Below are 24158 nucleotides of genomic sequence, written 5' to 3'. Positions count from 1 at the left end.
AGTATCTCTAGTAATTCTTATTACATTTAATGTGTTTTGTATGCTCTATATCTCCTGAATGCATTTTCATATTTTAAAACCAGGAATGAAAATAATACCTAGTCACTGACACTGATTAGATGAAGCTTATTATCATTAAAAGTTATTTGCAATTCTATTAAACATTCACCCTGCATATAAAGCATTCCATATTGACAATCTTAGCCCAAGGTATAATGATTAAATTACATACTGAAATGGGCCTTATCAGGAACAATTAGTAACATGTCACAACTTACCAGAGAGTTTATTGGTACAGAAAGGCAGAGAAAAGGTACAACCTCCTAGGCAGATGCTTTGGTAGTCTAGAAGGTGTTCCTGTCCTGAGATAGCAGTTTAGGGAACAGCTGCGTTAAAATGTAATAATCTACCTAGTCAAAATCCCATAATTAAAATACATGGTCAATATCTTCTTTGGAGGGCAAGCACAGACTGTAATTTTCCAGTTGATATTATATGAGAAACTATGGTCTGTGTTAACAGTAACAACACAATCCAGTTAGGTTGGGATAAGAACCACTGATCTCAGCAAGACTTACTCCTGAATAAGCATGCATAAGATTGAATAACCAATTAATTCTGAGATAGCATGGGGAGGAGTGAGCCTGTGAGTCCTCAGCAACTTCTTTGTTCTCCAGATTATTTGGAGAATTGTGTGTGACCATATTTATCTTTAGCAAATGGCCCCCAAACCTGACAAATTTAGCTCACAAACATTCAGAACACCAGCAAAGTTGTTTTTTTTTAAAGTGTGTGCATGCTTGAGGGACATATGCCCTATTAAGCAAATGCAGCCCATATGTATGATTGCCCTGTGTAACTGGCTTACTGGAACTGCAAATACAGGGGAAGCTGTCAAGTTATAATCATGACTGGGGAGTAGGTAGAATGAAATTGACATCTGCTGAAATTCTCAACGCTGCTTAAATATGAAAGGTGCAGGAGTTATGTCATGTCTTCCCCCCCCCCCACACACACACACATTTGGCCAACCTGCTGGTGGGCTGGTTCAGCTTGGTGGGTCATGAATTGTACAATCCTGTTTGTATATAATGGAGAGCATGACAGACAGTGGTGGTGGGGTGGAGGTGGATGAGGAGCTATTGTTGGTGTGTTGCATCCAAGTTCCCAAAATATCCATTTCTCATTATGCAGAAAGACAATTAGTCATCATTTAAAACACACACACACACACGTTTTTTATAGCAGCAGAGGCAGGCAGAGAGTTCCATTGGTGTTTGGGGAAGAGAAAATACAAGCACTATGAACTGGCATATTATTAGAAAATGGATTTAGGTGAAGTATTTCAATTCCTTAGACAAACAGGTAAAATGAAATACAGTTGCTAGTAAAATGCTTTTGTTAAAACATACAGAAAATATGAACATTGTCTTTCATATACTGAAGGGACCACGTTTCACCTTTGCACATAAGACTCCCAAAGCTAGAAAAAAATCTACCATAGACGGGTGGATACAGTTTGCATTCAAACCTATCAGTCACCAATCAATATCATGCAAATGTACTAATAAAAATAACAAAGGTAGTCTCCACATTGAATTCAGACTAGAGAATTAAAGCACAACCTTTGACAGGAGACATGTATCAGCTGCAATGTTTGCACATGGATCAATTTATGCTGATCTATTGTGACTGCTAGAAGATGTCAGGATCCAGGTTTTACGTCTTGGGATTTGATGCTGGCCAGAAGTATAACCAAGTCTGAAATAAAATGTTCATATACATCTTTCCAAATACTAGTCTCATGGTATGTCAGGGGTTGCTAACATGGTGCCCAACCAGGGGGAGGGCTGTAGATAGTGGTAGATCACCTGCTTTGCATTCAAAAGATTCCAGGTTCAATTCCTGGCATCTTCGGTTCAGTTTGGGAAAGATGTCCTGTCTGTAACTCTGGGGAGCTGCTGCCCATCAGTGTAAACAATACTGAGCCAGAATACCAATGGGCCTGACTCTGTATATGGCAGCTTCCTAGGTTCCTATGACAGGAATTGTAATTCAAAACATCTAGATTAGAGGGTGCAACATTGGCAACCCCTACGGTAGGGTTTGGGCTCTCTCTCTCTTTTTTTTGGGGGGGGGGGATTCTGTTGCAGAAGAATAGTGCTATTGGGAGATTATCTTGAGGAATTGGGAGGTAATGAAAGACCCAAAAGGGGGATAGAAATTGAATGCTAAATCCCATTTCACTGTCCACCCCAATCTTCTTTTAGCATGCTTCCCCTTCTCCTGGCTTTTCCTCTTGATTAGTACTTTCAGCAGCAGCACGTAGCTCAGTGACTTTTCGCAGAAAGCCAGATGTTTGCAGGGGATGGACAGAGGAAATAAAGAGAGAGCTTTTTTAAAAATGTCCTGGTACTCTGTCACTGCTAGTGTAGTCTGTTTAAAATCGAGACTCAGCACTGATCAAGCTATTTGCCTTAAAAGGGCAAAATATCTGTGAAAATAAACTTCAGCTGGAAAGACAGGAAAGAAGGGGATGCTGAGGTCTACAGCAACTTAGTCACTATTGTGAATGCCCTACTCCTTCACAAAGAAAACACTAGCTTCCTAGAAACTGAGAACAAACCAGTAGGGACAAAGGGAAAGTTATTGGTTACAGAATAGCACAAGGGATGGTATTATTATTGGGAAGAGCATTGTTGTTATAAATGTGCTGGTGGTGTTCCTGTTTGCAGTCTGAAGTGTATGAACTTGGGCCTGCTTGATGCAGTTACGTAGTTTTGGACTTAAAGGTTGCATCCATCGCCGCCATTCCACTTGTGCCACAGTCTTCTGCTTGTGCCATGGACTCTTCCCTCTCCCCTCCCTCTCACAACCTCAGCATCTGCTCCAGAGGACTGGAACAGCAGATGGGAATGGGAGGAGCATGTGGAGAGAGAAGAGGAAGGGGAAGTCCCATTGTACAAATGGAATTCTCACACAGTGCTGAATATAACCCATTGGTCTTACATCCACCAGCTTTAGTAACATGTATTACTTCATTTATTTCAAAAATTAGGAAGTCAGTCTTGCTGCCTTTGGAAGCCCCCCTGGATTTCTGTCCCAAAGTCCTAATGGTTCTCACACACACATTTTCACAACCTGATTACTGCAGCATGAACTGAACAGCTCACATCTGGGTGAACTATCACAAATCACAAAAATGTGTGATGTCCCCACATACTCCATGCTTTCCCATGTAGTACTTCCTTCTCTGATACTATAAATTAAACTGGACTGGAAGAAAAGTATCCCTGGAAGGATGGACTGGGGGTTATGAACAGCAAGCAGGGAAAAGGCTCTGAATGCTTTCTCACTCACATACTACTCTAGCCCTTGAAATCTCACCTTACTCCTTACATATCAGTGGAGCAAATCGGCATTAAACATTCGGGTCTGCATCAGCCTTCATGTGCTATCTGGGTCCAAGAGAGAGAGAGAGAAACCTGAAGTAAGTGAGCAAAACAAGACAGATCTAAAGAGACTGTCCTCTGCCTGTGCTGCCCATCAAACACTGAATAGTTTTCCAGCATACAGCTGAGGCTTCAACACAGTGGATTCTAAAACAAGGAGCAGGAAGAACAAACAGAGAAGAGACAGCACCGTTCAGGTTTTGTAGCAGGTTCTGATGCTACTTAACCTGAAGAACCTGCCTCTGTAAACTAGAGATCTCCCTTCAGATTGAGGCGAGTTCCCCAAGGCATCAGTCCTGCCACCTCATTGACACAGTCAAGGCAACTAAGTGGGTGGGGGAGAGAGAGAGGCAGAGATGGTAAAAAGACCAGCAGCCAAGCATTTTAGCCTGTGGTTGCTAGGATACTGTGGAGACCCTCCACTGCTAAGCAGACAAGGGAGAAAATAAATAATAATAATAATAATAATAATAATAATAATAATAATAATAATAATAATAATAATTGTCTAGGCCCTATCGACAAACAGCAGTAACAATAGAAAGATGCCGCTTCCTCTTGTCCATCTCCACTAGTGAATGAATTTCCGGTGAAATAATATGCTTTACAAACCTGGAAACTGTTACTCAGTAGGCTAAGGAGAAGAAAGACAATTCATATTCTAGAGCAGCAGACACTAGGCCTCTGGTTAATGGCCATTCAGTCTGCAAATTTGAAAGCCAGTTTTCTAGGACACAAATCTCCCCTACCCCCTAGAGCATTTAGAGGTTATCTTATCAATGTCCTAAAGGTTTCCATGGCAATGAGCAGGGCTCTTTTTTATTTAGAGAGAGAGAGAGAGATCGAGAGAGGGAGATCAATTCTGATTATTTTCTTCTTTAATAAGTAGTTATTAATGCAAGAGAGGTTATCTGAAAGATTACCGTGTCATTCTATATAAACCTGCCAGGAAATTTTTGCTGAAGGGTTAACGAGCGTAAGCAGGAGTCTTATTTGGCTGTTTGTCCGAACATATGAGGACATAAAATGGGAAGAGGACACTGCATCAGCTTTGTCCCCAGTGCCCCCGTGCACCCAGATATCTCTTCAGACCTTTATGTGTGTTTTACATGAAGGTATGAAGAACACATCTACTACACATGTCCCCTGCCTTATCAGGGTTTCCAGTCCTGAGAAGGCTTCTGCATGTGTTCAGCCAAGCGAACGTAGAAGTCGCCTTCAGACCTTTGTGCTAAATATGCAAAGGTCTGAAGAGGACCCTGCCTGTGTGAGGGCACTGTGGGCAGGCCTTGCATGCATGCTACCCCTCCCCACTTTAATCCCTTGAATGTTCATATGTCATAAGGTTACCAGATTTTTTTTCAAAGAATCCAGGGACACTTTTCAACTTCCTACTAAATAGATAGATTTTGTATGGGGGCTGATTTGTAAATCCGGGGACTGTCCCCAGGAAACGGGGATGTCTGGTAACATATGAGCATCTGAACAGGGCTAGATTATTCACATCATCTCAATGTTTGCATTTTCTTTTCAACAGCATGGTTCTAGCAGCAAAATATATTATGGGTATTGCTTAATGATGATCATAACACACTCCTTCTAATAGACTTCACAGTTTCAGAGAGAATGAAGATTACAGTCCTACAAATCCTAAATTTATGTTGTAAAAGTAACTGTATTCTAAAACTTTGCTAAGACATATAGTGAACTATTCCAAATAAAAGTTTATCCTGTGTTATAGAACAACCCACAACTTTCTCCTACATTGCTCTAAAGGTGGCTGAAACAATTTTATAAAATGCATCATTTGTAACTAAATTCCTTAAACGGAATGACACTGGCAAAGTACCGTATTTTTTGCTCTATAAGACTCACTTTTTTTCTCCTAAAAAGTAAGGGGAAATGTGTGTGCGTCTTATGGAGCGAATGCAGGCTGCGCAGCTATCCCAGAAGCCAGAACAGCAAGAGGGATTGCTGCTTTCACTGCACAGCGATCCCTCTTGCTGTTCTGGTTTATGAGATTCAGAATATATTTTTTCTTGTTTTCCTCCTCCAAAAACTTGTGGTCTGGTGCGTCTTATGGAGCGAAAAATGCAGTAACTTATTTTGAAATGGCTGAAGCAAATACTGACACAACACAGTGAATTAACTTATTTTGAAATGGCTGAAGCAAATACTGACACAACACAGTGAATTAAGCCTCCCACTATCTATCTTATAGCTGGTTATAAATGGTCGGTGTACTACCACACAGAATGGAAGTCTGAACAACAGAAGTGAATATATTGAACAATATATATATATATATATATATATATATATATATATATATGCAGGTTTTGGTGTCTTCGGGTGTCTTCCCGTGTAAGAGTCGGGGTGTCTGGGCGACGTTTCGACGAGGTCTCACTCGTCATCTTCAGGCTGGTGCTTTCGGCTTCTTGTTACTGGAACAGAACAAGTGTTCCAGTAACAAGAAGCCGAAAGCACCAGCCTGAAGATGACGAGTGAGACCTCGTCGAAACGTCGCCCAGACACCCCGACTCTTACACGGGAAGACACCCGAAGACACCAAAACCTGCATTCCTGTACCCGTGAAAATCTACGAAAGTATATATATATATATATATATATATATATATATATATATATATATATTTCTTTATTTTGATGTTAGCCCACTTTTCAAAAGGAAGCTGCCATGTATAGTGTACATTTCCCATTTTTATTTTATTTTATTTTAAAACCATTAGTTATCCAGATAGCTTAGCTAGGACTGGGTTGGCACAACCATTCAGGCAGCTGTTTGAAGTGGCACATATAAAAAAAACCACCACTTCTGGAAATAGGGTAATAGCTCAGGTTTACGCACTACATCTGCCTGAGCTGGTTCCCCATGAAAGCATCTCTACAACATTCCAAATAGAATTTTCACACACATCTCTGAGAAGGGATAAGCTCATAAGAAGAGCCCTGCTGTATCAGGTCAAATGTCCATCTACTCCAGAATCCTGTTCTCACAGTAGCCCACCATATGCCTATGGGAATCCTGCTTGTAGGACCTGAATGCAAAAGCCCTGTCCCCACTTTTAATTTCAACAACTTGGGCCATGTGAACATCTCCCCATGGGGACATTGTAGAGAAACACCAGCACACAAGCAGGAAATGCCACTTGCACTTCCTATTCCCCCCTCACATCTTCTCAATCATGCCCCATCAGCAAGATCTCAGAAGCCTCCTCAATGATACTGAAATGGATTTTGGGATGCATTTTATTTTGTGTATGGATCCTCTTGCGCTGCTCCTACCCCTTCCCCACACATAATATCAAAAGCTCTTGAGCTAGCCCTGATCATAGGCATCTGGCCTATATTCACCACCCTGTCAGAGAATTACATTCCCCTTGAGTAAATGCAAATACAATTTACGCAAATCCTTTTGAGTCCTCTCCCTCACCTCCCATTTATACAAATCAGTCCACAGTCTGTGCCAAAATTTCTCATGAAGTCTGCAGGTACATAATGAATACTTTCAAAAGCATTTTGCCTCATATCTGTTTGGCAGCTCAGGCTTAGTCAAAGGGTGAAACCCAGCCTCACAATAAAAATCTCAGCAAAACGCCCACAATGAGAAACAATGGTAACTCTGCAAACATAAAGTTGTAAAGGACTAGGATCATTGTGCAATAGACCTTGATGGCACTTTGTGTGCTGTGCAGAGATGCTTTAAAAATTTGTTCTTTGCTATACATTAACTAACCTGATTCTACAATTCCCAGACCGCTGCAATGATTGGGATGTAGTTACTCCGCAGATTTCACATCTCCAAATTTTACCATGTGCTTAGTGGTTCAAAAAATAAGGTCCAAAAATGTATATAAAGATGTGTACTTTAAGATAAAATACACACTCCATAGATATTTTTTTTAATTGCAGGTTAATGTGGAAATGGGATGGAATGAATATACGCAAAACGGGCAAGGACTGACCTGCCCATCCCTAGTGTTGTAATGTAGCCTATATATTTACTTGGAAATAGATCCCCACTGAAATAAGTGGAATTTACTTCTGAATAAACAGTACAACTACATACTTTATTGTTTCATGAGACGGGGAGAGGGAGGATAGCCTATAATCCAAAAACTTGTTAAAACAGATTTTTTTTTATATAAAAAAAGTCTTCCTGTTTGATCACTTAAGAGAAACAGATGAGTAGAGAGGCCTCATTTTGAAACATCCAACTTAGTTGCAACGCTTGAAACTTACTGAATGTTTAAAGTGCAAAATAAACCTGTATTTTATTTTGATCAATACTGCTATTTGTTTGTTTGTTTGTTTGTTTTATTTATACCCCATATTACTCCAAGTGCAGGACCTAAGGCAGCAATGGGGCAAAAAAAAAAAAAAAGATACTGTAGCCTTTAAGGTGCCATTTTTACTGCTTATCTTGGGATTTACTTACGCCCAGGTTATTTTGCATAGGAGTCACCTTTCTATAGGAAAAGAAAATGCAAACTAATAAGAAAACAATAATCACAGATCCCAGCAAACAGCAAAGAATGTCCTCATTTATAGTATTTATATGAATGAGAGAGCTAATGTGTAACATAATTCCTTGCTACTCAGAGCAGTGAGCAGCAAACCTGCCTTCATTCACAAGTTAATTGATCATATTATAAGAGGGAAATGTTATTCATAAACATTAGACATTGAAGTGATGAGGTTTCTCTCTCCTTCTGGTCTATGATTACTTATAAGTGACCATATGTAAGGGAGAAACTCTCCACAGAAGCAACAGTTCTGAATGTTAACTCTCAGAAAGAAAAGCTTGATGGTTATGCATAACCCCCAAGCAGATCATGCATTTGATCATGTCAAATGGCTAAACAGAACATTAGTTCATCAGTGAGCTGTATCAAATAGGGAAACATAGACAGCAACATTGTGTTTACAAAAATCAACATTTAAGCTGTATAGTCTATCTTTGAGAAGATTTCTCACATCTGCAGGTATTTTATCTACCTCACAGGAATTTTTAATATAGCATCTAAATTTGTCAAAATGAACTCTATTTGCAAAATACCAATGTAGGCAACTGGGATGCTACTAATAAATGAAATCATACAGTGTGTTTTGACATAAGCCATGAATTTCTTCTTTTTTAAAAAAGAAGTATGCATGCTTTTTCATGATTACCAAACCGTATACATGAAGATTGATTGGACAGTCATGAAAGGAAATTAAGAATCATGTGAAGGATGCTGTATTTCTTCTTCAGAGGTTTCAATTTCTCAATTAAAAACTTGTGGCAGCAAGTAAGAATCAAGAACAGATTATTTCCCTCAAATTTATTTTAAAAGATTCAAAGTCAGATTTATTACAACTGTCCTTTCACCATCTCCTTTCTGAGCAGGTAAGCCAAGCACAGGAAAAATATTCTGAAAGGATTCTTTTTTCTTCTTCCTCTCCTTTGAAGACATTTCAAAACCACAGAGAGAAGCAAGATCAGGAATGCTAGGGCAATCCTCTGAGTAAGTGCCAAATGGGACTTGTGTGCTATGTTCAGGCTCCGTATCTTATCTTTGTCACAATGGATCTTCCCTGATTTTTCTGCTAGTTGCAAAGAATGTCAGACAATAAGGAGCTCCCTACACTGAATGCCCATTCACTCAGCAGCATCTTATTGACCGTCGCTCCACAGTTTGCTGCCCACAAGGTTTCCAATAGGATTTTGTTTTATGAGAGTATTGTACCTTCCCTCCCCCTTTTTTCAGAACACACTGTCACAACCTCTCTCCCATTTTGTCATTTCTTATAATTTTATTGCTTGATCATTGTTTTATTCTGAAGCCATGTATAAATCCAATGGGATGCCACAAATCTGTCCTCCATAAAGGAAATGCACTTTGCAAATTCTTTCTTACCTGAACATGTATTGTTATTTTAAATAGGGCCAGAAACATCATTAGATAAATAGCATGACTAGGACCCCCGATAGTATATTCTGGAGGAATGATGGCTCAGCTGCTTTGCACGAAGAAGGTTCTTAGTTCAATCTCCAGTTAAAATAATCAGGTAGCAAGTGAGAAATACCTCTGCTTGAGTCTCTGGAGAGTCACTGCCAGTCAGAGAGGGTAATACCAGGCCAAATGGGCAGACAGTGGTATAAAGCAGCTTCTCATGTTCATGTGTTATGGGCTGGCCCACAATTTGCATTTTGACTCCCACTGGAAGGGAGAATCTCTAACTGAATAATTATCCCCTCCACAAGTTATACACCCCCATACAAGATATGCCTACCGTGCCCCCTTTATCTGTGGCTCTGGATATGACAGCCAGTGAATTCAATTACTGTATTTTTTGCTCTATAAGACTCACTTTTTTCCCTCCTAAAAAGTAAGGGGAAATGTGTGTGCATCTTATGGAGCGAATGCAGGCTGCGCAGCTATCCCAGAAGCCAGAACAGCAAGAGGGATTGCTGCTTTCACTGCGCAGTGATCCCTCTTGCTGTTCTGGCTTCTGAGATTCAGAATATTTTTTTTCTTGTTTTCCTCCTCCAAAAACTAGGTGCGTCTTGTGTGGTCTTGTGCGCCTTATAGAGCGAAAAATATGGTAATTGACAAGCGACAAGCTAAATCACTTCTTACATCCTCTGTTATCACTTTCCTCTATCACATACAGAAGGACAGCAGGCATCAGTGATACAAGGAAATCCCAAGAGGAACATATTCTCAGGCATTTGAACAAAGGGAATGTTTTCACAGAAGTCATATAGAAAAATATGTATCAGAACATTATGGAGCTGGGAAACAAAGAAAACCATTTATATATACTCCTACCCTTTGAGCGTTTTTGCATATATATTGTTGATGGTGATGTAGAAGCATATATGCCCTGGTGTTCGAATCACAAAGTACTTCATGTCTCCACAGAGCTGAATGTAAACTGGGGCATTTGTTTTAACAGAATTTTACTTATTCTGTATTCTCAGTGGAACATAACGCTGAAGTGAGAAAACTCTTTGTTTTTGCTAACTGCGTGAACCTTTACAATTCAGTGATTTAATTTGCATGTTGGAAAATTAAATCCAATGTTTCTTTCAGCCTCTTTGAGCCTTCTAACATGGGGCTGGCTATTCATCTGACAAAAAAACAAAAAAACTGTAAGCCACCTCAGTGTACTTTCCAGCTGACCAGTTGTTTGTCCACCCAGATAGGCTTAAACTGGCCTTGAAAGCTGATGAAAGGAATTACTCACAACATTGGTTGAACAGAAATGTGGCAATGATGGAGCAATTTGACAACTGCCTATCCAAATGGCCGGCTCCAACATGCAATGGATTCCCTTAATGTTGCCACAAACTGAGAGCCAACTCTTGAATATGCGACTCAATCATAAGCTTGTGTGGAGGCATCTTTAGCTTCCAGAGTGTGAGCCAGAAAAAGTGTTTGTGTGTGTCACATAAGCACACAAGTGAATTTGCTAGAGTTTCATTCTAGTACAACAGGGATAACCGGCATAATGTCCTCCATATGCTGTGGCCAACCAGGGAGTTCTAAAAATGTACAAATATGGATTGACGGTAACGATAACCCAGAGGTGAAATCCCAAGATAATCAAACACATTTTCTGTGTTCTAACACATTGTGTTACACACGGTAAGTTCCTGTGAGTCTTTCAATTCATGCCTTCATCCTGAGTAGCAATTCTAACTTGTGTTGATGATTATGAGTATAGGAATATACAGAGTTGTTGTTATGTAATCCTGAATTTATTTATCCTGATGAAAAAGGTATGATATGGGGGAGTATTCTTAAAAAATTTTCACTAGTAATAAAAACCTGGTGTTAAGGAATTTACACAAATATATGTGCCTTGAGAACTACAGCTTATGTTGATCAAAAGTTTTCCTTAAGCTGAGAAAAGAAAAACTATGTAACTCAGAGAACCCCAAAGTCCAACAAGAATTTGAAACCACATGAGGAAACTGAAAAGCAATGTATATTTTATGGATGTGAGTAAGTTTCCAACACTCATTTTTCTATTTTACTCAGAAGTACGGTTCAATTCAATGGGATTTACTCCACAGACTTGTCATTATGTAGTCCTGGATTTATTTATCCTGAGGAAAAGGGAATGATATGGGATGGGTGTTCTTCGCTCAAGAATAAAGCCCTTTTATTTACTCCCTTTGGGAGTACAGTATAATGCTTACTAAATGTGTATAGGATCATACTGTCCAAAGGAACAACTGAACTCACAACATCTGTTGACTATTGCAACCCATAGCTTCCTCCTTTCGAAGCAAAAACATTGCATTAGTTTTTGACACCTCTTAAATTCTAACTTAGGTTGTCAGAAAGAGCAAAACAGACACCTTTCCCCCTTGCTCTCCTTTCTAAAAAGCCTTGTCAGTTTTGACGAGCTGTGAACGGTGAAGCGGACCAGACTTCTCCAAAGAGACTCAAGAGAGATGAGAGGAAGAAGTAATGCTGGCGAATGGCGAGGAATCAGAAGGAAGTCCTGCACTGGTGTCGCTGTGCCCCAGAGACACACTAAATTATGTACTAGAGAAAGCCCAGGCTGCAAACTCATGCGGACCAGCACTGGCAGTATAAATCTAAGGCACCTCTCTGTTTCAGACAGCAGTACAGCCAAGAAGAAAGACAGAAGAGATGAAGGTCTAAGAGTAAGCCACACTCTTCTCAGGGTCACTTGGAAGAATGCAGAGAATGGGGCTATCAGAGTACATATTTTGAGTGCAAGGACTGAGTCTCCCCTGCCCCCGTACATGGGATGCAGTAACCAATAAATGCAAAGTGTGCACAGCATCCCTGCCTTTACTTCATCACCAAATAATTGCAACAAGGCACCATATAGCTTGAATTAAAGGGTCAGGGTGTCAGGGCCAGAGGCAGGCTTGACCCTTGGGCACTTTTCTTTTGAGAAATTAAGCTCTGGTCTTCTGTGTTTCCTCTCTTTCTTTGCAGCCTCACAGCCCCCACCTCAATGCACCAGTAAGGAACTGCAAACAAAGTTTGAAATGAAAGAGTAAATAGACCCAAAGCCTTCCACTACCCAGGAGGAGAGAACAACAACCACCTGAGGGTCAGAGGAACAAAGAATTTTCCACAGTAGAAAAGGAAACTTGTTCTGAGGTGTAGAAAGATAAGGCTGCCTCTTCAGATTCTGAGAGAACACTAAAGAAGGCAATTCAGTGTCCACTGACCTGGAAGTAAGCCCCATTTGACTCAAAGTGGTTTACTTCCGAGTAGACATATAGGACTGTACTGTGAAGGGGCTGTCTAAACCCTTATAGTCTTTGTATTCTCACTGGGAACAGAAAGAGGAAAGTGACTGAGTGGGGAAGGTTGTCGCTCACATTCTTACCTCTACCTTGTGATACCACCAATGCTCAGCTTGCAGATAGATGGCCTTGCAGGCAAAGAAGTGAAAAGCAGCTTTGCAGAGAGCTACTAAGTCATAGATATATGTCACAGATAAAGAGCATCCAGGTCACCTTTTTATGTCACACAGAATGGTTAAAGAAACTACCCCAAATATTTTTGCCTGAGTAGGTTCCAAAGAAAACTTAGGTTCATAGGAGAACATGTTAGCAAAAACACCCCTCTCTCTTTAATAAATACCTTGTAAATAGGAAACGGGTGCAATTAAAAAAAAAAAAAAAGGTCCGTGAATTTGGTTCACATAGTTCAAATGGCAGGCAGTCCCCAGTTAAATTCAGGGCAGAAAGCCACAACAATATCAAAATCCCAGGCAGAAACGACATACCACACTGGAAGAGACAGTCTGATGATGCGGTTACTGCTGTGATAATTTTGAGAAAGGGAGAAGGGGATAAAATGAGAGAAACTGTGCTCCCCCGCCCTTCACATTTCCACACTCTAGGAACTCTCGTTTTTCTGCAGGGGGATTTGGATACCTTGATCTCTGAAAAGGACACAGAAGAATGTGGCGTTGGAAATGTGGGCAGCTCAAAAGATAAAAGAGTTTTTAGCGCTAGGAGGGAGGGAAGGCAGATTGGGTGGAAGCAATTTCTGAAGCTGAGGAGGAAAGCGATGGGAAGCAGAAGGCGGCGCACAGGGATCCACAAGGCGAGTGAATGGGCAGTGCGGGCGACAGAGACAGATACACGGGGGGAGAGAGAGAAAGAGAGAGACCGAGACCACATCACAGGGACGCCACACGGACACAACGCTTAACCCCTGGCTTACTGTGGGCTCTTGGGGTAGAAAGGCAGGGTGACATGGCTGAGGTCCTGGATGTCAAAAGCGGTGGGCTCGGCTGAAATGGCCTGCCTCTTGGTCCTCTGCTCGCCATGCAAGGTGGTGGAGCTTTGCTGGTGCGCCTGTTGGGTGGCGGGCCGGATCACCGAGCGGTACTTGTCCAGTTCGTTCTGCAGCTTCTGGATCAGCTCGTCCTTCTGGTCCAGCTCCAGCTCCAGCTCGTCGATGAGCGCATCCCGTTGCCTCAGCTCCTCGATCTTCTCTTGCAAGGCATATTGTAAATCCCGCAGCGTCCCCATCCTTCAACCTCCTCCTCCGCCACCACCTCCTCCTCCACCTCCGTGGGGCTCCTGCCTGCGCCCCCCTCTCCGCGCGTGGCAACTTTCCCCCCCGCCCCACAAAGAAGTAGTAGTAGCCGCCTCCTCCTCCTCCTCCTGCCGCTTGTCCCACTTCAAGCCAACTTTGCCAATCGTTCCTCCGATCGACCTGCTGCTGCTGCTGTTGCCGCCGCCGCAACCTCCGCCCGCAGCTCCTGTTAGCCTTTTAACGCGCGCCTCCTCCAGCCTGGCTGGCTTGGAGTCGGCGCTGTTTTTGGCTCGGCGCGGCGATTCAGGCTACGCGAGGAGGCTTCGAAGAAACATCATCGTCTTAAATGGTGCCCCATCGGCACCAGTTCAGCGACGGCTGGGTGGTTAACTGTGATTTCTATCTTGCCTGCGTCAAGCTAGACTGGAGAGAAAGGCAGCGAGAGGGAGAGAGAGGGGGAGAGAGAGAAGGAAACGGAGGGAGGGAAGGAAGGAACAGAGCGCGCGAGGGGCGTCTGCAGCATGCCGTAGTCCAGGCACTTTCCCTCCGTCGCTCTTCGGAGGGCTACTAGGACTCGGCTCAACTATACAGCCAGCTTCTCCCCACTCCCACCCCCCTTGCCGCCCCGCCTGCTCGAGGTAGGTGAGGGGGTGGGCGGTGTGGCATGCCAGGCACTTCACGCTGAAATGGGCACGCCACGTTTGCAAAGGAATGTGCAGCCTCTCTGGACACTTTTCATCGGGAGGGCGGGCGGGCAGACAGCCTTAGTTACGCACGCAGACAGGCACTTCGGCTATAAACATCCACAGGAGTAAGGGCTTGGCCAGACCTTCTCCAGCAGTGCCCCCCCCCCCAGCAACCTCCAGCTGTGGTAGAAGAAGTTCCGTTTGGACGATGGGCACACGCAAGATCTCACACGCGCACCAAGCAGTGCCTTGCGGTTTAAAAACGCACAAATAAATTAGAAGCAACAGGGACTGCAGAGCCAGCCCGGAGGCACGTTGCTGTCTGGGGTTGGCAAATGCCCCCTTCAGCCCCAGTTAAAGTGCATAGTGCCCAGCGCTGGGCAGGTTGGTTTGGAACCCAAGGCAGAAAATAGCACAAGCATTTATTTCCCAGGGTTTTGTTTATTTGTTTGTTTGTTTGGTTGGTTGGTTTGGTGTTGTTGTTTTTTTTTAAAAAAACCCAACAACAATTAAATTACTAAGAGTTCACTGCCCATTTATAACAGCCAGAAGCACTCTACTTAATAGGAGGAAGTGCTTTAACTAACCCCCAATATGTATTTTGGACTGTTTATGGTCACTCAGTTGGAAAGCAAGTCACTCTGTATATGCCAAGGCTCCACATGTTGCAGAGAACACAGTGACTGCTCCTCCACATTCTCCTTAAGCACTCCTAGTAAAAGACAGATCTTCATAGCCTGCCCAAGGCAACCTAGCCTGCCCAAAGCAATCTCCAGGTTTAGGGAAAGATTTATCTGTAGCGCCGGCAAATATATAAACACTTAGAGACACACACATCTAAAATATTCATTGTGAAGCCATTACCAGGCCATTTCAAACAGCCCTATAGCAACCTCCAGGGGTTTTCCATCTTTCTGCTTCCTGATACCTGAATTTCCATTTTTGAGAGCTTAAGGAAGCAGGGCATAATTAGTTTTTCCAGAATATCCACTTTTTCTCAGGACAGTTATGTCGCTTGTCCTACTGTATTACAGTTGGGTAGTAAACTCACTCACCTACTGTGCCATTACAGCCACATGCAAAAAGAAGGCAATTATCTGAAAAGAAAAACAACTAATTGACCAGAGGCTGGGAAAAGTAACATTTTAAATGGGGTTTGAAAGAAAACCTTTGGAACAGCTCACTGGAAAAGGCTGCTGACTATAAAGTTTTTTTAAAAAAATCATACTCATTCTTGCTTCAGGCATGAATGGGTTGAAAGGTAACAACTTCATCAACCTGGGATCTTGCTGGGTTTTGGCCTCACACCCTCAAACTGAGTAATCAGAGGAGAGAAACAGGTGCAGCCTTCATTCTGCACCAAAATCCAAACTAATTTAGGCCCAGGCTGTCCCTACTTAGCAACTGATGCATGACTTCAGATAAAGCACCTGGATCCTGCACACTCTAGCCAATATTCTTTCCCACCTGCAATTCCAAATCTCATACCAGGAAACAAAACACTGCGATGAAACCCCCTTGCTGCAGAAGAAGAAAGGAGGTAGTGTGCACAATGCGTCTCACTACAAATGCTTTGAGATATGACATATCATGGCAAAAACAGATTATTCATGCTTCTTTCTGCAGGCTATTTCTGCAAACTATTATGTGCAAACTCAGAACTACAATTCTGGCTTCTTAATCCTGCCAAATCTGCATAAAAGTTAAGTTCATCCACAAAACTCAAAGGTGGAGCTGCTCTTCAGCTCACTTCTATGTTATAGAATGAAATGCTCACCCATAAACATCCTTAAGTGGTTTTACAATAAAAACATAAACAACAAAATCTACATTAAAAAAACCAATTTATTGGCCAATGCAGATGAACACTGTAAAATAATGTCTACTTAAAAGGTTTGTGGAAGAGGAAGGTCTTTGGGAGGTGCTGAAAATACAGTAAAAGTCTGATATATAATGGGAGAGAGTTCCAAAGGGCAGGTGCTGCCACTCGAAAAGTTTGATTCATACATCGTATGGAATGGACTTCCTGATGAGATGGTATCTGCAGGAGGTCCTTTCCTGCAGAGCACGGTAAATGAGGGGTGAGATTATATTTTAGATATCTTGGTTGGAAGCTATACAAAGTTTTATACACCAGAACTAGCATCTTGAACTTTGCCCACTACCTAAGTGGCAAGTCTTTCAACAGTACAAGTCCTTCAACAGCAGCATAAAATGATGAGAGATATTCTGCTGCAGTGAGTACTTAAGCTGATGCATGTCATAGTTGCTGCAGCTTCCAGTTCAACCTCAGCAGCAAAAGTTTACACTGATCCTTCTACAAACATTGTTCATAGGACTGATGCAAACATATATGTTTGTCGTGCAATAGCATCAACTTCACGTCACAAAATTATTTATTATCATTATCATCATTATCATTATCCTTATCATCAGTTACCATCACAGAATTTTAGTATCTCCTCACACTGTCTCAAGTGAAATGCTTTTTCAGTAGAGTCAGTTCACACATTTAGCTACTGCCAACCAAGTGTTCAGTACTAAGGTTTTAAGAAACCAAGGGATGAGCATACAGTGGTAGCTAAGGTTACATACGCTTCAGGTTACATACACTTCAGGTTACAGACTCCGCTAACCCAGAAATAGTGCTTCAGATTAAGAACTTTGCTTCAGGATGAGAACAGAAACTGTGCTCTGGTGGAGCGGCGGCAGAAGGAGGCCCCATTAGCTAAAGTGGTGCTTCAGGTTAAGAAGAGTTTCAGGTTAAGAACGGACCTCCGGAATGAATTAAGTACTTAACCCGAGTTACCACTGTACATGTGTGGTGCAAATATCAAGAGTTTGATAAAGGTAAAGGTACCCCTGCCCATACGGGCCAGTCGTGTCCGACTCTAGGGTTGTGCGCCCATCTCACTTAAGAGGCCGGGGGCCAGCACTGTCCGGAGACACTTCCAGGTCATGTGGCCAGCGTGACGAAGCTGCTCTGGCGAGCCAGCACCAGTGCACCACACAGAAACGCTGTTTACCTTCCCGCTATAAAGCGGTACCTATTTATCTACTTGCGTTTAGGGGTGCTTTCGAACTGCTAGGAGGGCAGGAGCTGGGACCGAAAGACGGGAGCTCACCCCACCGCGGGGATTCAAACCGCTGACCATGCGATTGGCAAGTCCTAGGCTCTGAGGTTTTACCCACAGCGCCACCCGCCATCACAGCTAAACGTTGAACTTCCATGTACTGAGGCAGTAGAGCCAGATTATAAACTGTTAACAATGAGGGTGGCAGTATTCATCATACTCTGGTTGTTGGCTCCCAGTGGCAATTGGCTGGCTGTTCCTGGGCACAGTGCTGGTTTAGACAGGCCAGGGGTGTGGAATGGACATCTGTGGCCCTCCAGGTGTTGCTGGAGTACAGCTTCCACCATCTCAGACCCTTGGCCATTCTGGCTGGAGCTAATGGAAGGCAGAGGCCAACAATGTAGGTCTTCAGTGAGATACAGCAAGGCATTTTTTTCTGTTCTTAGATATGAGTACTTTCCTCGCCTAACTCTCTTAAAGTTATTTATTGTTTGCATTTTTAGAATGGCTTGATACACTGGAATGATGATTACATTTGTCTCCCAAACACCATAATGAGGGCAGCTGTGTCAGTAAAGACAGATGTGATGTTTCTGTTTGTGACAAATTTGGAGGGAGGGTACCGGCATGAAAGTAATATGCCCCTAGTGAAGAAATGTACACTTCAAAGTAGTTGAGCTGGCAGGTTTGCTCATAGCTGATGAAGAACAGGCGCACAATGAGGTTTGACATTTTTCCTCCATGGAGGAACGCTCATGAAAAATGTTACATTGCAACAGAAAATTGACATGGATTGTGCAAGAAAGATCTATGAACATGAGCAGATAACACTATAATCCCTTCTTATAGAACTTTCTTGTACAAGAAGAAAGATCTGTGAAGATTTTGAATTCTGGGCTGGATTCTTAGAAATGCTTCGACTCTGATGGAAGAGACTACAAACAACACATACAGTTCATTTTTAAACAAAGAGCACCCTTGGATGGAGGACTAGCGAGAAGCTGTCCTCCGCTCCCACCAGCTATGTTCTTCTGCTCAGAATAATACCTCAGTGGCTTCTACTCCCCCACTCCCTTCCCCGCAGGAAAGTATAGGCACCATTTGTGTTTGTAGAATTGTATCTAGGCTCCCTTGCACCCTTGGCAAGGAGCCATACTGGCATCCCCCATTCCTTGTGCCCTTGGCAAAGAGCTGTATAAGCATATCCAAAGCTGGGAGAGATCATGTACCAGAAATTCAACAAGTTAGCTTTTCATCACCTTTCATGCCCCACCAGTGATTTTCTCTGCATCTATTAGGATTAGGCCTGCTCTGCTCTGTCTCCCCTCCTCCTCCATCAGTCCGTCTGTCTGTTTCCCTTGCTTCCTCCTTCCCTCTGCTTGCTGCTTTCCCTTCTGCCTCCTTCCTTCCTTCCCTTTTCCTGAAACTCTCTCTGTCTGCCTTCACTCAGAGCCCTGCTGGGCCCCCCACTCCTACTTCTATTATAAGTAGGAGTGGGGGGCCCAGCAGGGCTCTGAGTGAAGGCAGACAGAGAGAGTTTCAGGAAAAGGGAAGGAAGGAAGGAGGCAGAAGGGAAAGCAGCAAGCAGAGGGAAGGAGGAAGCAAGGGAAACAGACAGACGGACTGATGGAGGAGGAGGGGAGACAGAGCAGAGCAGGCCTAATCCTAATAGATGCAGAGAAAATAATAATAGTGCCACCAGCCAACTGGGGACTTCCTCCACCGAGGCATCCAGAGGAACGGAGGAGCGGCCCAAGAAGCAGGTGGATGGGCTCATAGCCACTATGAGCCAGAGTGGAGAGGCAAGATTTTTGCGCCTCCCTGGGACAACCCCTGGGAACATCCCTATGTGTATGTGTTAGTGAGAGAGAACAGTGAGATTGAGGTTTTGAGCAGAAAAATGACTGTAAGTACGAAGGTTAAAGCAGCCACTCCCCTAGTAGCTCTGTTTTGTGGTGGCTTTGTTCCTGCCTGGCAGAAAGTGCCAAGTAGCGCCGGGACATTAATTAGTATACTGATTCTACTCATCTATAGTTCATCTTTGCTTTGAATCCAAGTGATGCAATGGGAATTGCATTTCCCCTTCTTAAATATTTGTTTTGGATTATTTTAAAAACCTTTATAATTATTTATAGAATACTGTTTGTTTTGATCATTTTTAGCTGCCTTGAATACTATAGCAGAAAGAAAGGGCACAAATGTTTTAAATCAAGCAATCAGTTCCCATGAGTCTCTTGGCAGGAAAGTTTGTGGACTGAACTATGGTTGAACGGTGTGTGGCATGACGGATATTATTATGAAGTCATGTTTGAAATCACAGTACAGCTTCCTAGTAGTTAATGGTCTTAATGCTATCAAATGCAGGCTTGGGGGAGTATTTGTGCGTGGTGCGGGGTCCATAGAAGGGCAAGACTATTTTGTGTAAACATCTGTAATGTGATGTTTGTTTCAATCTTCATATTACAGATGAATAACTTGCTTTCAACCTCTGGAAGTACTCCAAGTGCTCATCTTGTACGGTTTCACAAGCAAATGCATAATTTCATGAGTATTCATGTGAGAAAAACATTTTATCAAAATCAGCTGTAAGTGTTTGAAACAACTTGTAACAATCTTGAGTCACATCTCTCAGGATGCTTTTAATAGTATCAATGAGCATGTAGATGGGTGGGGGGTAATCTGGTAAACATTGTATGTTCAGATTTCCACAAAGCCTTTGACCAAGTTCTTCACTGAACAGTCCTGAGAAAACTTTGCAACCACAGAATAAGGAGCCAAAGCAAATCACGGTCAGTGCTAGAGCTGGCACCACCTAATTCTGCTTTTATCTCCATCCTCCCCTCTGTTGAGTTCTACAGAGGCAACACAGAGACTATGGCAGAAAAAACTGCCAGCCAGCAAGTGCCACCCACTAGCCTGGCTGTAAGTAAGAAGGCAGGCAGATGGGGTCTGGCCGAGGGCAGACACTGACTAGTCTCCATTGAATTTATCTCCTTTAAAGCAGAATAAGTGTGGTAGAGACACCAAAAGCAGGTCAAGCACTTCATTCAAAATATTTCAAGATGATTTGATTAATGAAACTGCAGAAGGACAGATAGTCATTCTGTTTTTATAGTTTACAAGGCAGGTTTCATTTTCTGACATACATTTCTCAAGAGACATATTTTAGTTCCTCCCAGCCCCTTCCAGCCCCGTTACAAGTTTCACAGTAGTATGTGCTACAGCCTTGATAAAACTGGAATTTCCAAAAATTTAGGTTACTAAAGGTCTGTACATTTGAATCTTAGTGGTTTGTGGATGTCCTTCTAAAGACAATCCGCACAGCCACATTCTTTAATGCCTTGCTAAGATCAAAGGGTTTGCAATTAATGCTATAAAGAAATGCTTAACATCAGAGAGATTTCTTTCTGTATGAAAGGAAAAAACCTAACCACCATGAAATAAAACCAGCTCAGTCTGCCAAAGTACAAGACACAAAATACTTGTGGGGCTGGAATCCTACACAAAGGTCTGTGCAGCGCAACACAACATTACTGAACTACATAACTGTGGTGTGTGTACAGTCAGCTACATGGAAGAAGAAAAGAAGTTAAATAGCTAGATATTATGAAAGTAGCCATTCCTTCTTTCAGCTCATCTCAGAACACATCATCCTTCTCTTTCTCTCTCCCACAATGGAAAGTGATTACTGTCATAATATTTATCAGGCAGAACCAGCAAAACTAAGACTATTGCTGCAAAGCACATACATCCCGATACCATAACTTTTTAAGAACAATCGTATATTGATTTATTCAAACGTCATAGAAAAAGCGTTTTATAGAGTGGGCTTCTTGAATGTTAATCAAGGGGGGGAGCCCAAACCATTATATACAATCAATAATCCCATAACAAGCATAGAAGGTCAGGAATGATATGATTTATGAAGCAGCACATACCCAATGGTGTTCTGTAACAACTAATTGACAGCTCTGGGCATAGAAACCTGTGCACATACAGCTCACCCAATCTATAATTCTCACACAGATAATGATCCATAAGGATGCTGGTTCTTTGGTTTTGAAAGATTATGAAAACAAAAATATAATGAAGTACATTGGCCTGGATTTTAAGATAAGTCAACTCAACAAGTTCATTTGAAATAAGGCTTACTGTCCCCCCCTCCATTTAGAGTACCCTGAAAAGTCTCCCCAGACAATCAGGGGCCCCTCCTAAACAATGCAGGATGTGTCATGGGAGCTAGGAGACAGAAAATGAAAACTGTAGATTGAATAATTTTGTGCAACTCCCCCCTTTCCAAGCAAGCCCCGCCCCCTTCCAGTCACACACACATTATTTTGTCTTAGAATGCAAATCACAAACTGCAACTAATATAGGCCTTCCTAGGATTCAGTGGCCCTAGAACTGCTGCAGGGCTAGCCTTGCCATGTAGCAGCCTGTAACAACTTGCTTCAGACAGCATTTAAACGAGGGATTGGATAAAGGCAGGAAATGGCATGTAAACTGTGCAGCAAGGCAGTTTAAAAGTATATTATAGTGGGGAGGGGGATGCCATTTAGGCTCTGCTTTATGCAGCAAAATGTTTTGGGCTGGCACTTGAGTTGATGTTCGAGAAGGGCTAATCAGAATGTGAGCCTGATTCAAATCTTGCCTCAACCATGAATTTACCAAGCCACCATTTCTCTTTCAGCTTTCAGCAAGCCACCATTTCTCAGTCTCCCACTGACCTATCTTACTATGTTGCATACTTGGGAGAAAAGCAGTAGCCGGTAGGACTGGTAGATATATCATCCAAAACCAGTCTGAAGTCTGATATGATATTGGTTTCAAAATTTTTGACCTGGCAATACAATATGAATCATGATGTCTGTGCGTGTTTCTGCATGCACTTTGCAAAGATCCCTATGTGGGTCAAACCATGAAGCCATCCAATGCCTCTACATAGCTTCTTCCTTATTTCAGACATCATGATATAAGGGTGTATCATGGTGTTAGCTAGTGATATATTGTGATGCTGAAAACCAGGTATCACCCACCCCTAGTAGCCGGAACCAACTGCAAAGGAGGCAAAACGTTTGCCACCATCTTCCTGCAGCACTGGAATGCAAGGAGCTCAATGCAAGGAGTCAACAACGGGTCTTCTATGACGTTGCATCATGGAGATTTTTCTATTCAAGATAATTCAATTATCAAGATTACTGCTGCATTTGCAAATGCATCTGTCAGGGGATGATTAGCTGCTTGTGCTTAAAATAGTGCCCCTTCAGAGTTTGTGCGGCCCCACAAACCTCTGTGTGTGACAGAGCTCCTCAGACATGTCTGCTCTAGTCACTAGTAGAGTCTGACAGTGGCTGCCTGCGGAAGCGCTTCCAGCAAAGAAGTTCCTTAACGGAAACGCGTCTCCTGGACTCACGACGTGGCAGCTTCCGGCGAAGCAAGGGTCTCCCTGCAGTTGCTTCTGACACCTCCCCGCTATTTTCGCTGGAAGTGTCTCTCACCCCTTTCTCTCCCCTGCTGTTTCCTGCCTGGGCTGCTGCGTCTCTCTCAGCATTACTGAGATCCTCCTCCAGAGACCCCTCGCTCCCCCTCCTTGTCCCTGCTTTAGCTGCTGGCTCTCTCCCAGTCTTTGGGAGCCCTACCACCTCCCTTTCCTCTGATGTCAGTTCCCTGACATCCACCTCCCCTCCAGGGCCCCCTTCTCCCCCGCCCCTACTCTCTCCTCTGGGCGGTGAGGAGCTGAAACCCCGAAAAGAATCCTCTTCATCTTCAGACGTCTCGAACATTTCCCTCCATCGGTCTTCGTTCCGACTCGCTGAATCCTCCTCCACCTCGGAATCAGAGAACCCCTCCAACTCTTCTTCTTCGTCGGTGGTGGCAAAGTATTCCCTCCGGAACCTCGCCACTGGCTGGGGTTTTCGAGGGAATCTCTGATGAAAAGTTTCAATCAAAACCTCGTCATCTACATCCTCTGCCCTGACCCAGGTGTTTTCCGACTCCGGCTCCCCTTCCCACATTACCAAATACTCTACTTGCTCTCCCTTCCACCTGGAATCGAGAATCTCCGCTACATGGTAGCTGTGTTCTTTTTCCTCCATAGCTGGTCCCCTATTGACCCTCCCCTCTCTGTCCCCTATATACGGTGACAGCAACGACCTGTGGAACACTGGGTGCAACTTCATGTGGTTCGGTAACCGGAGTCTGAAAGCCACTGGGTTGACCTGTTGCGTGACTTCAAATGGGCCCAGTCTTTTGGGTCTTAACTTCTTACAACCTCCTTTGAATGGTAACCCTTGGGTGGACAGCCACACCTGGTCCCCCACCCTAATGCTTTCCCCTTCCCTTCTGGTTTTGTCTGCCTGCCTCTTATATTCCTCCTTCGCCCTGTTTAAATTAAGT

At 43.0% G+C, this 24158-nt stretch overlaps 1 protein-coding gene and 1 long non-coding RNA gene across 9 annotated transcripts in view; one reads left to right on the top strand and one right to left on the bottom strand.

Annotated features, from left to right (window-relative positions):
* The window catches only part of PRKG1 (protein kinase cGMP-dependent 1), a gene marked incomplete at its 3' end in the record, with an annotated part of 706724 nt that overhangs the window by 527013 nt on the left and 155553 nt on the right, over positions 1–24158 (bottom strand). Inside the window, exon 1 of one of the 8 annotated variants that reach the window (XM_082222044.1) lies at positions 13685–14635. The exons of 6 other annotated variants lie outside the window; for them this stretch is intronic. In XM_082222044.1, coding sequence (XP_082078170.1) covers positions 13685–13995 — 311 coding nt within the window. In that variant the 5' untranslated portion in view covers positions 13996–14635. Of the gene's footprint in view, positions 1–13684; positions 14636–24158 lie in introns of those variants that run through there. One more of the 8 variants, XM_082222045.1, reaches the window with a different exon arrangement.
* Positions 1–24158, top strand: part of LOC309532209 — a 738788-nt gene that overhangs the window by 574228 nt on the left and 140402 nt on the right. The window lies entirely within an intron of this gene.

The sequence above is a fragment of the Podarcis vaucheri genome, assembly GCF_965113315.1.
Source record: "Podarcis vaucheri genome assembly, chromosome: 5".
In the NCBI taxonomy this organism is placed as follows: Eukaryota; Metazoa; Chordata; class Lepidosauria; order Squamata; family Lacertidae; genus Podarcis; species Podarcis vaucheri.
The sequence above is the reverse complement of the archived record's forward strand: the minus strand, read 5'-3'. Positions and strand labels throughout refer to the sequence as shown.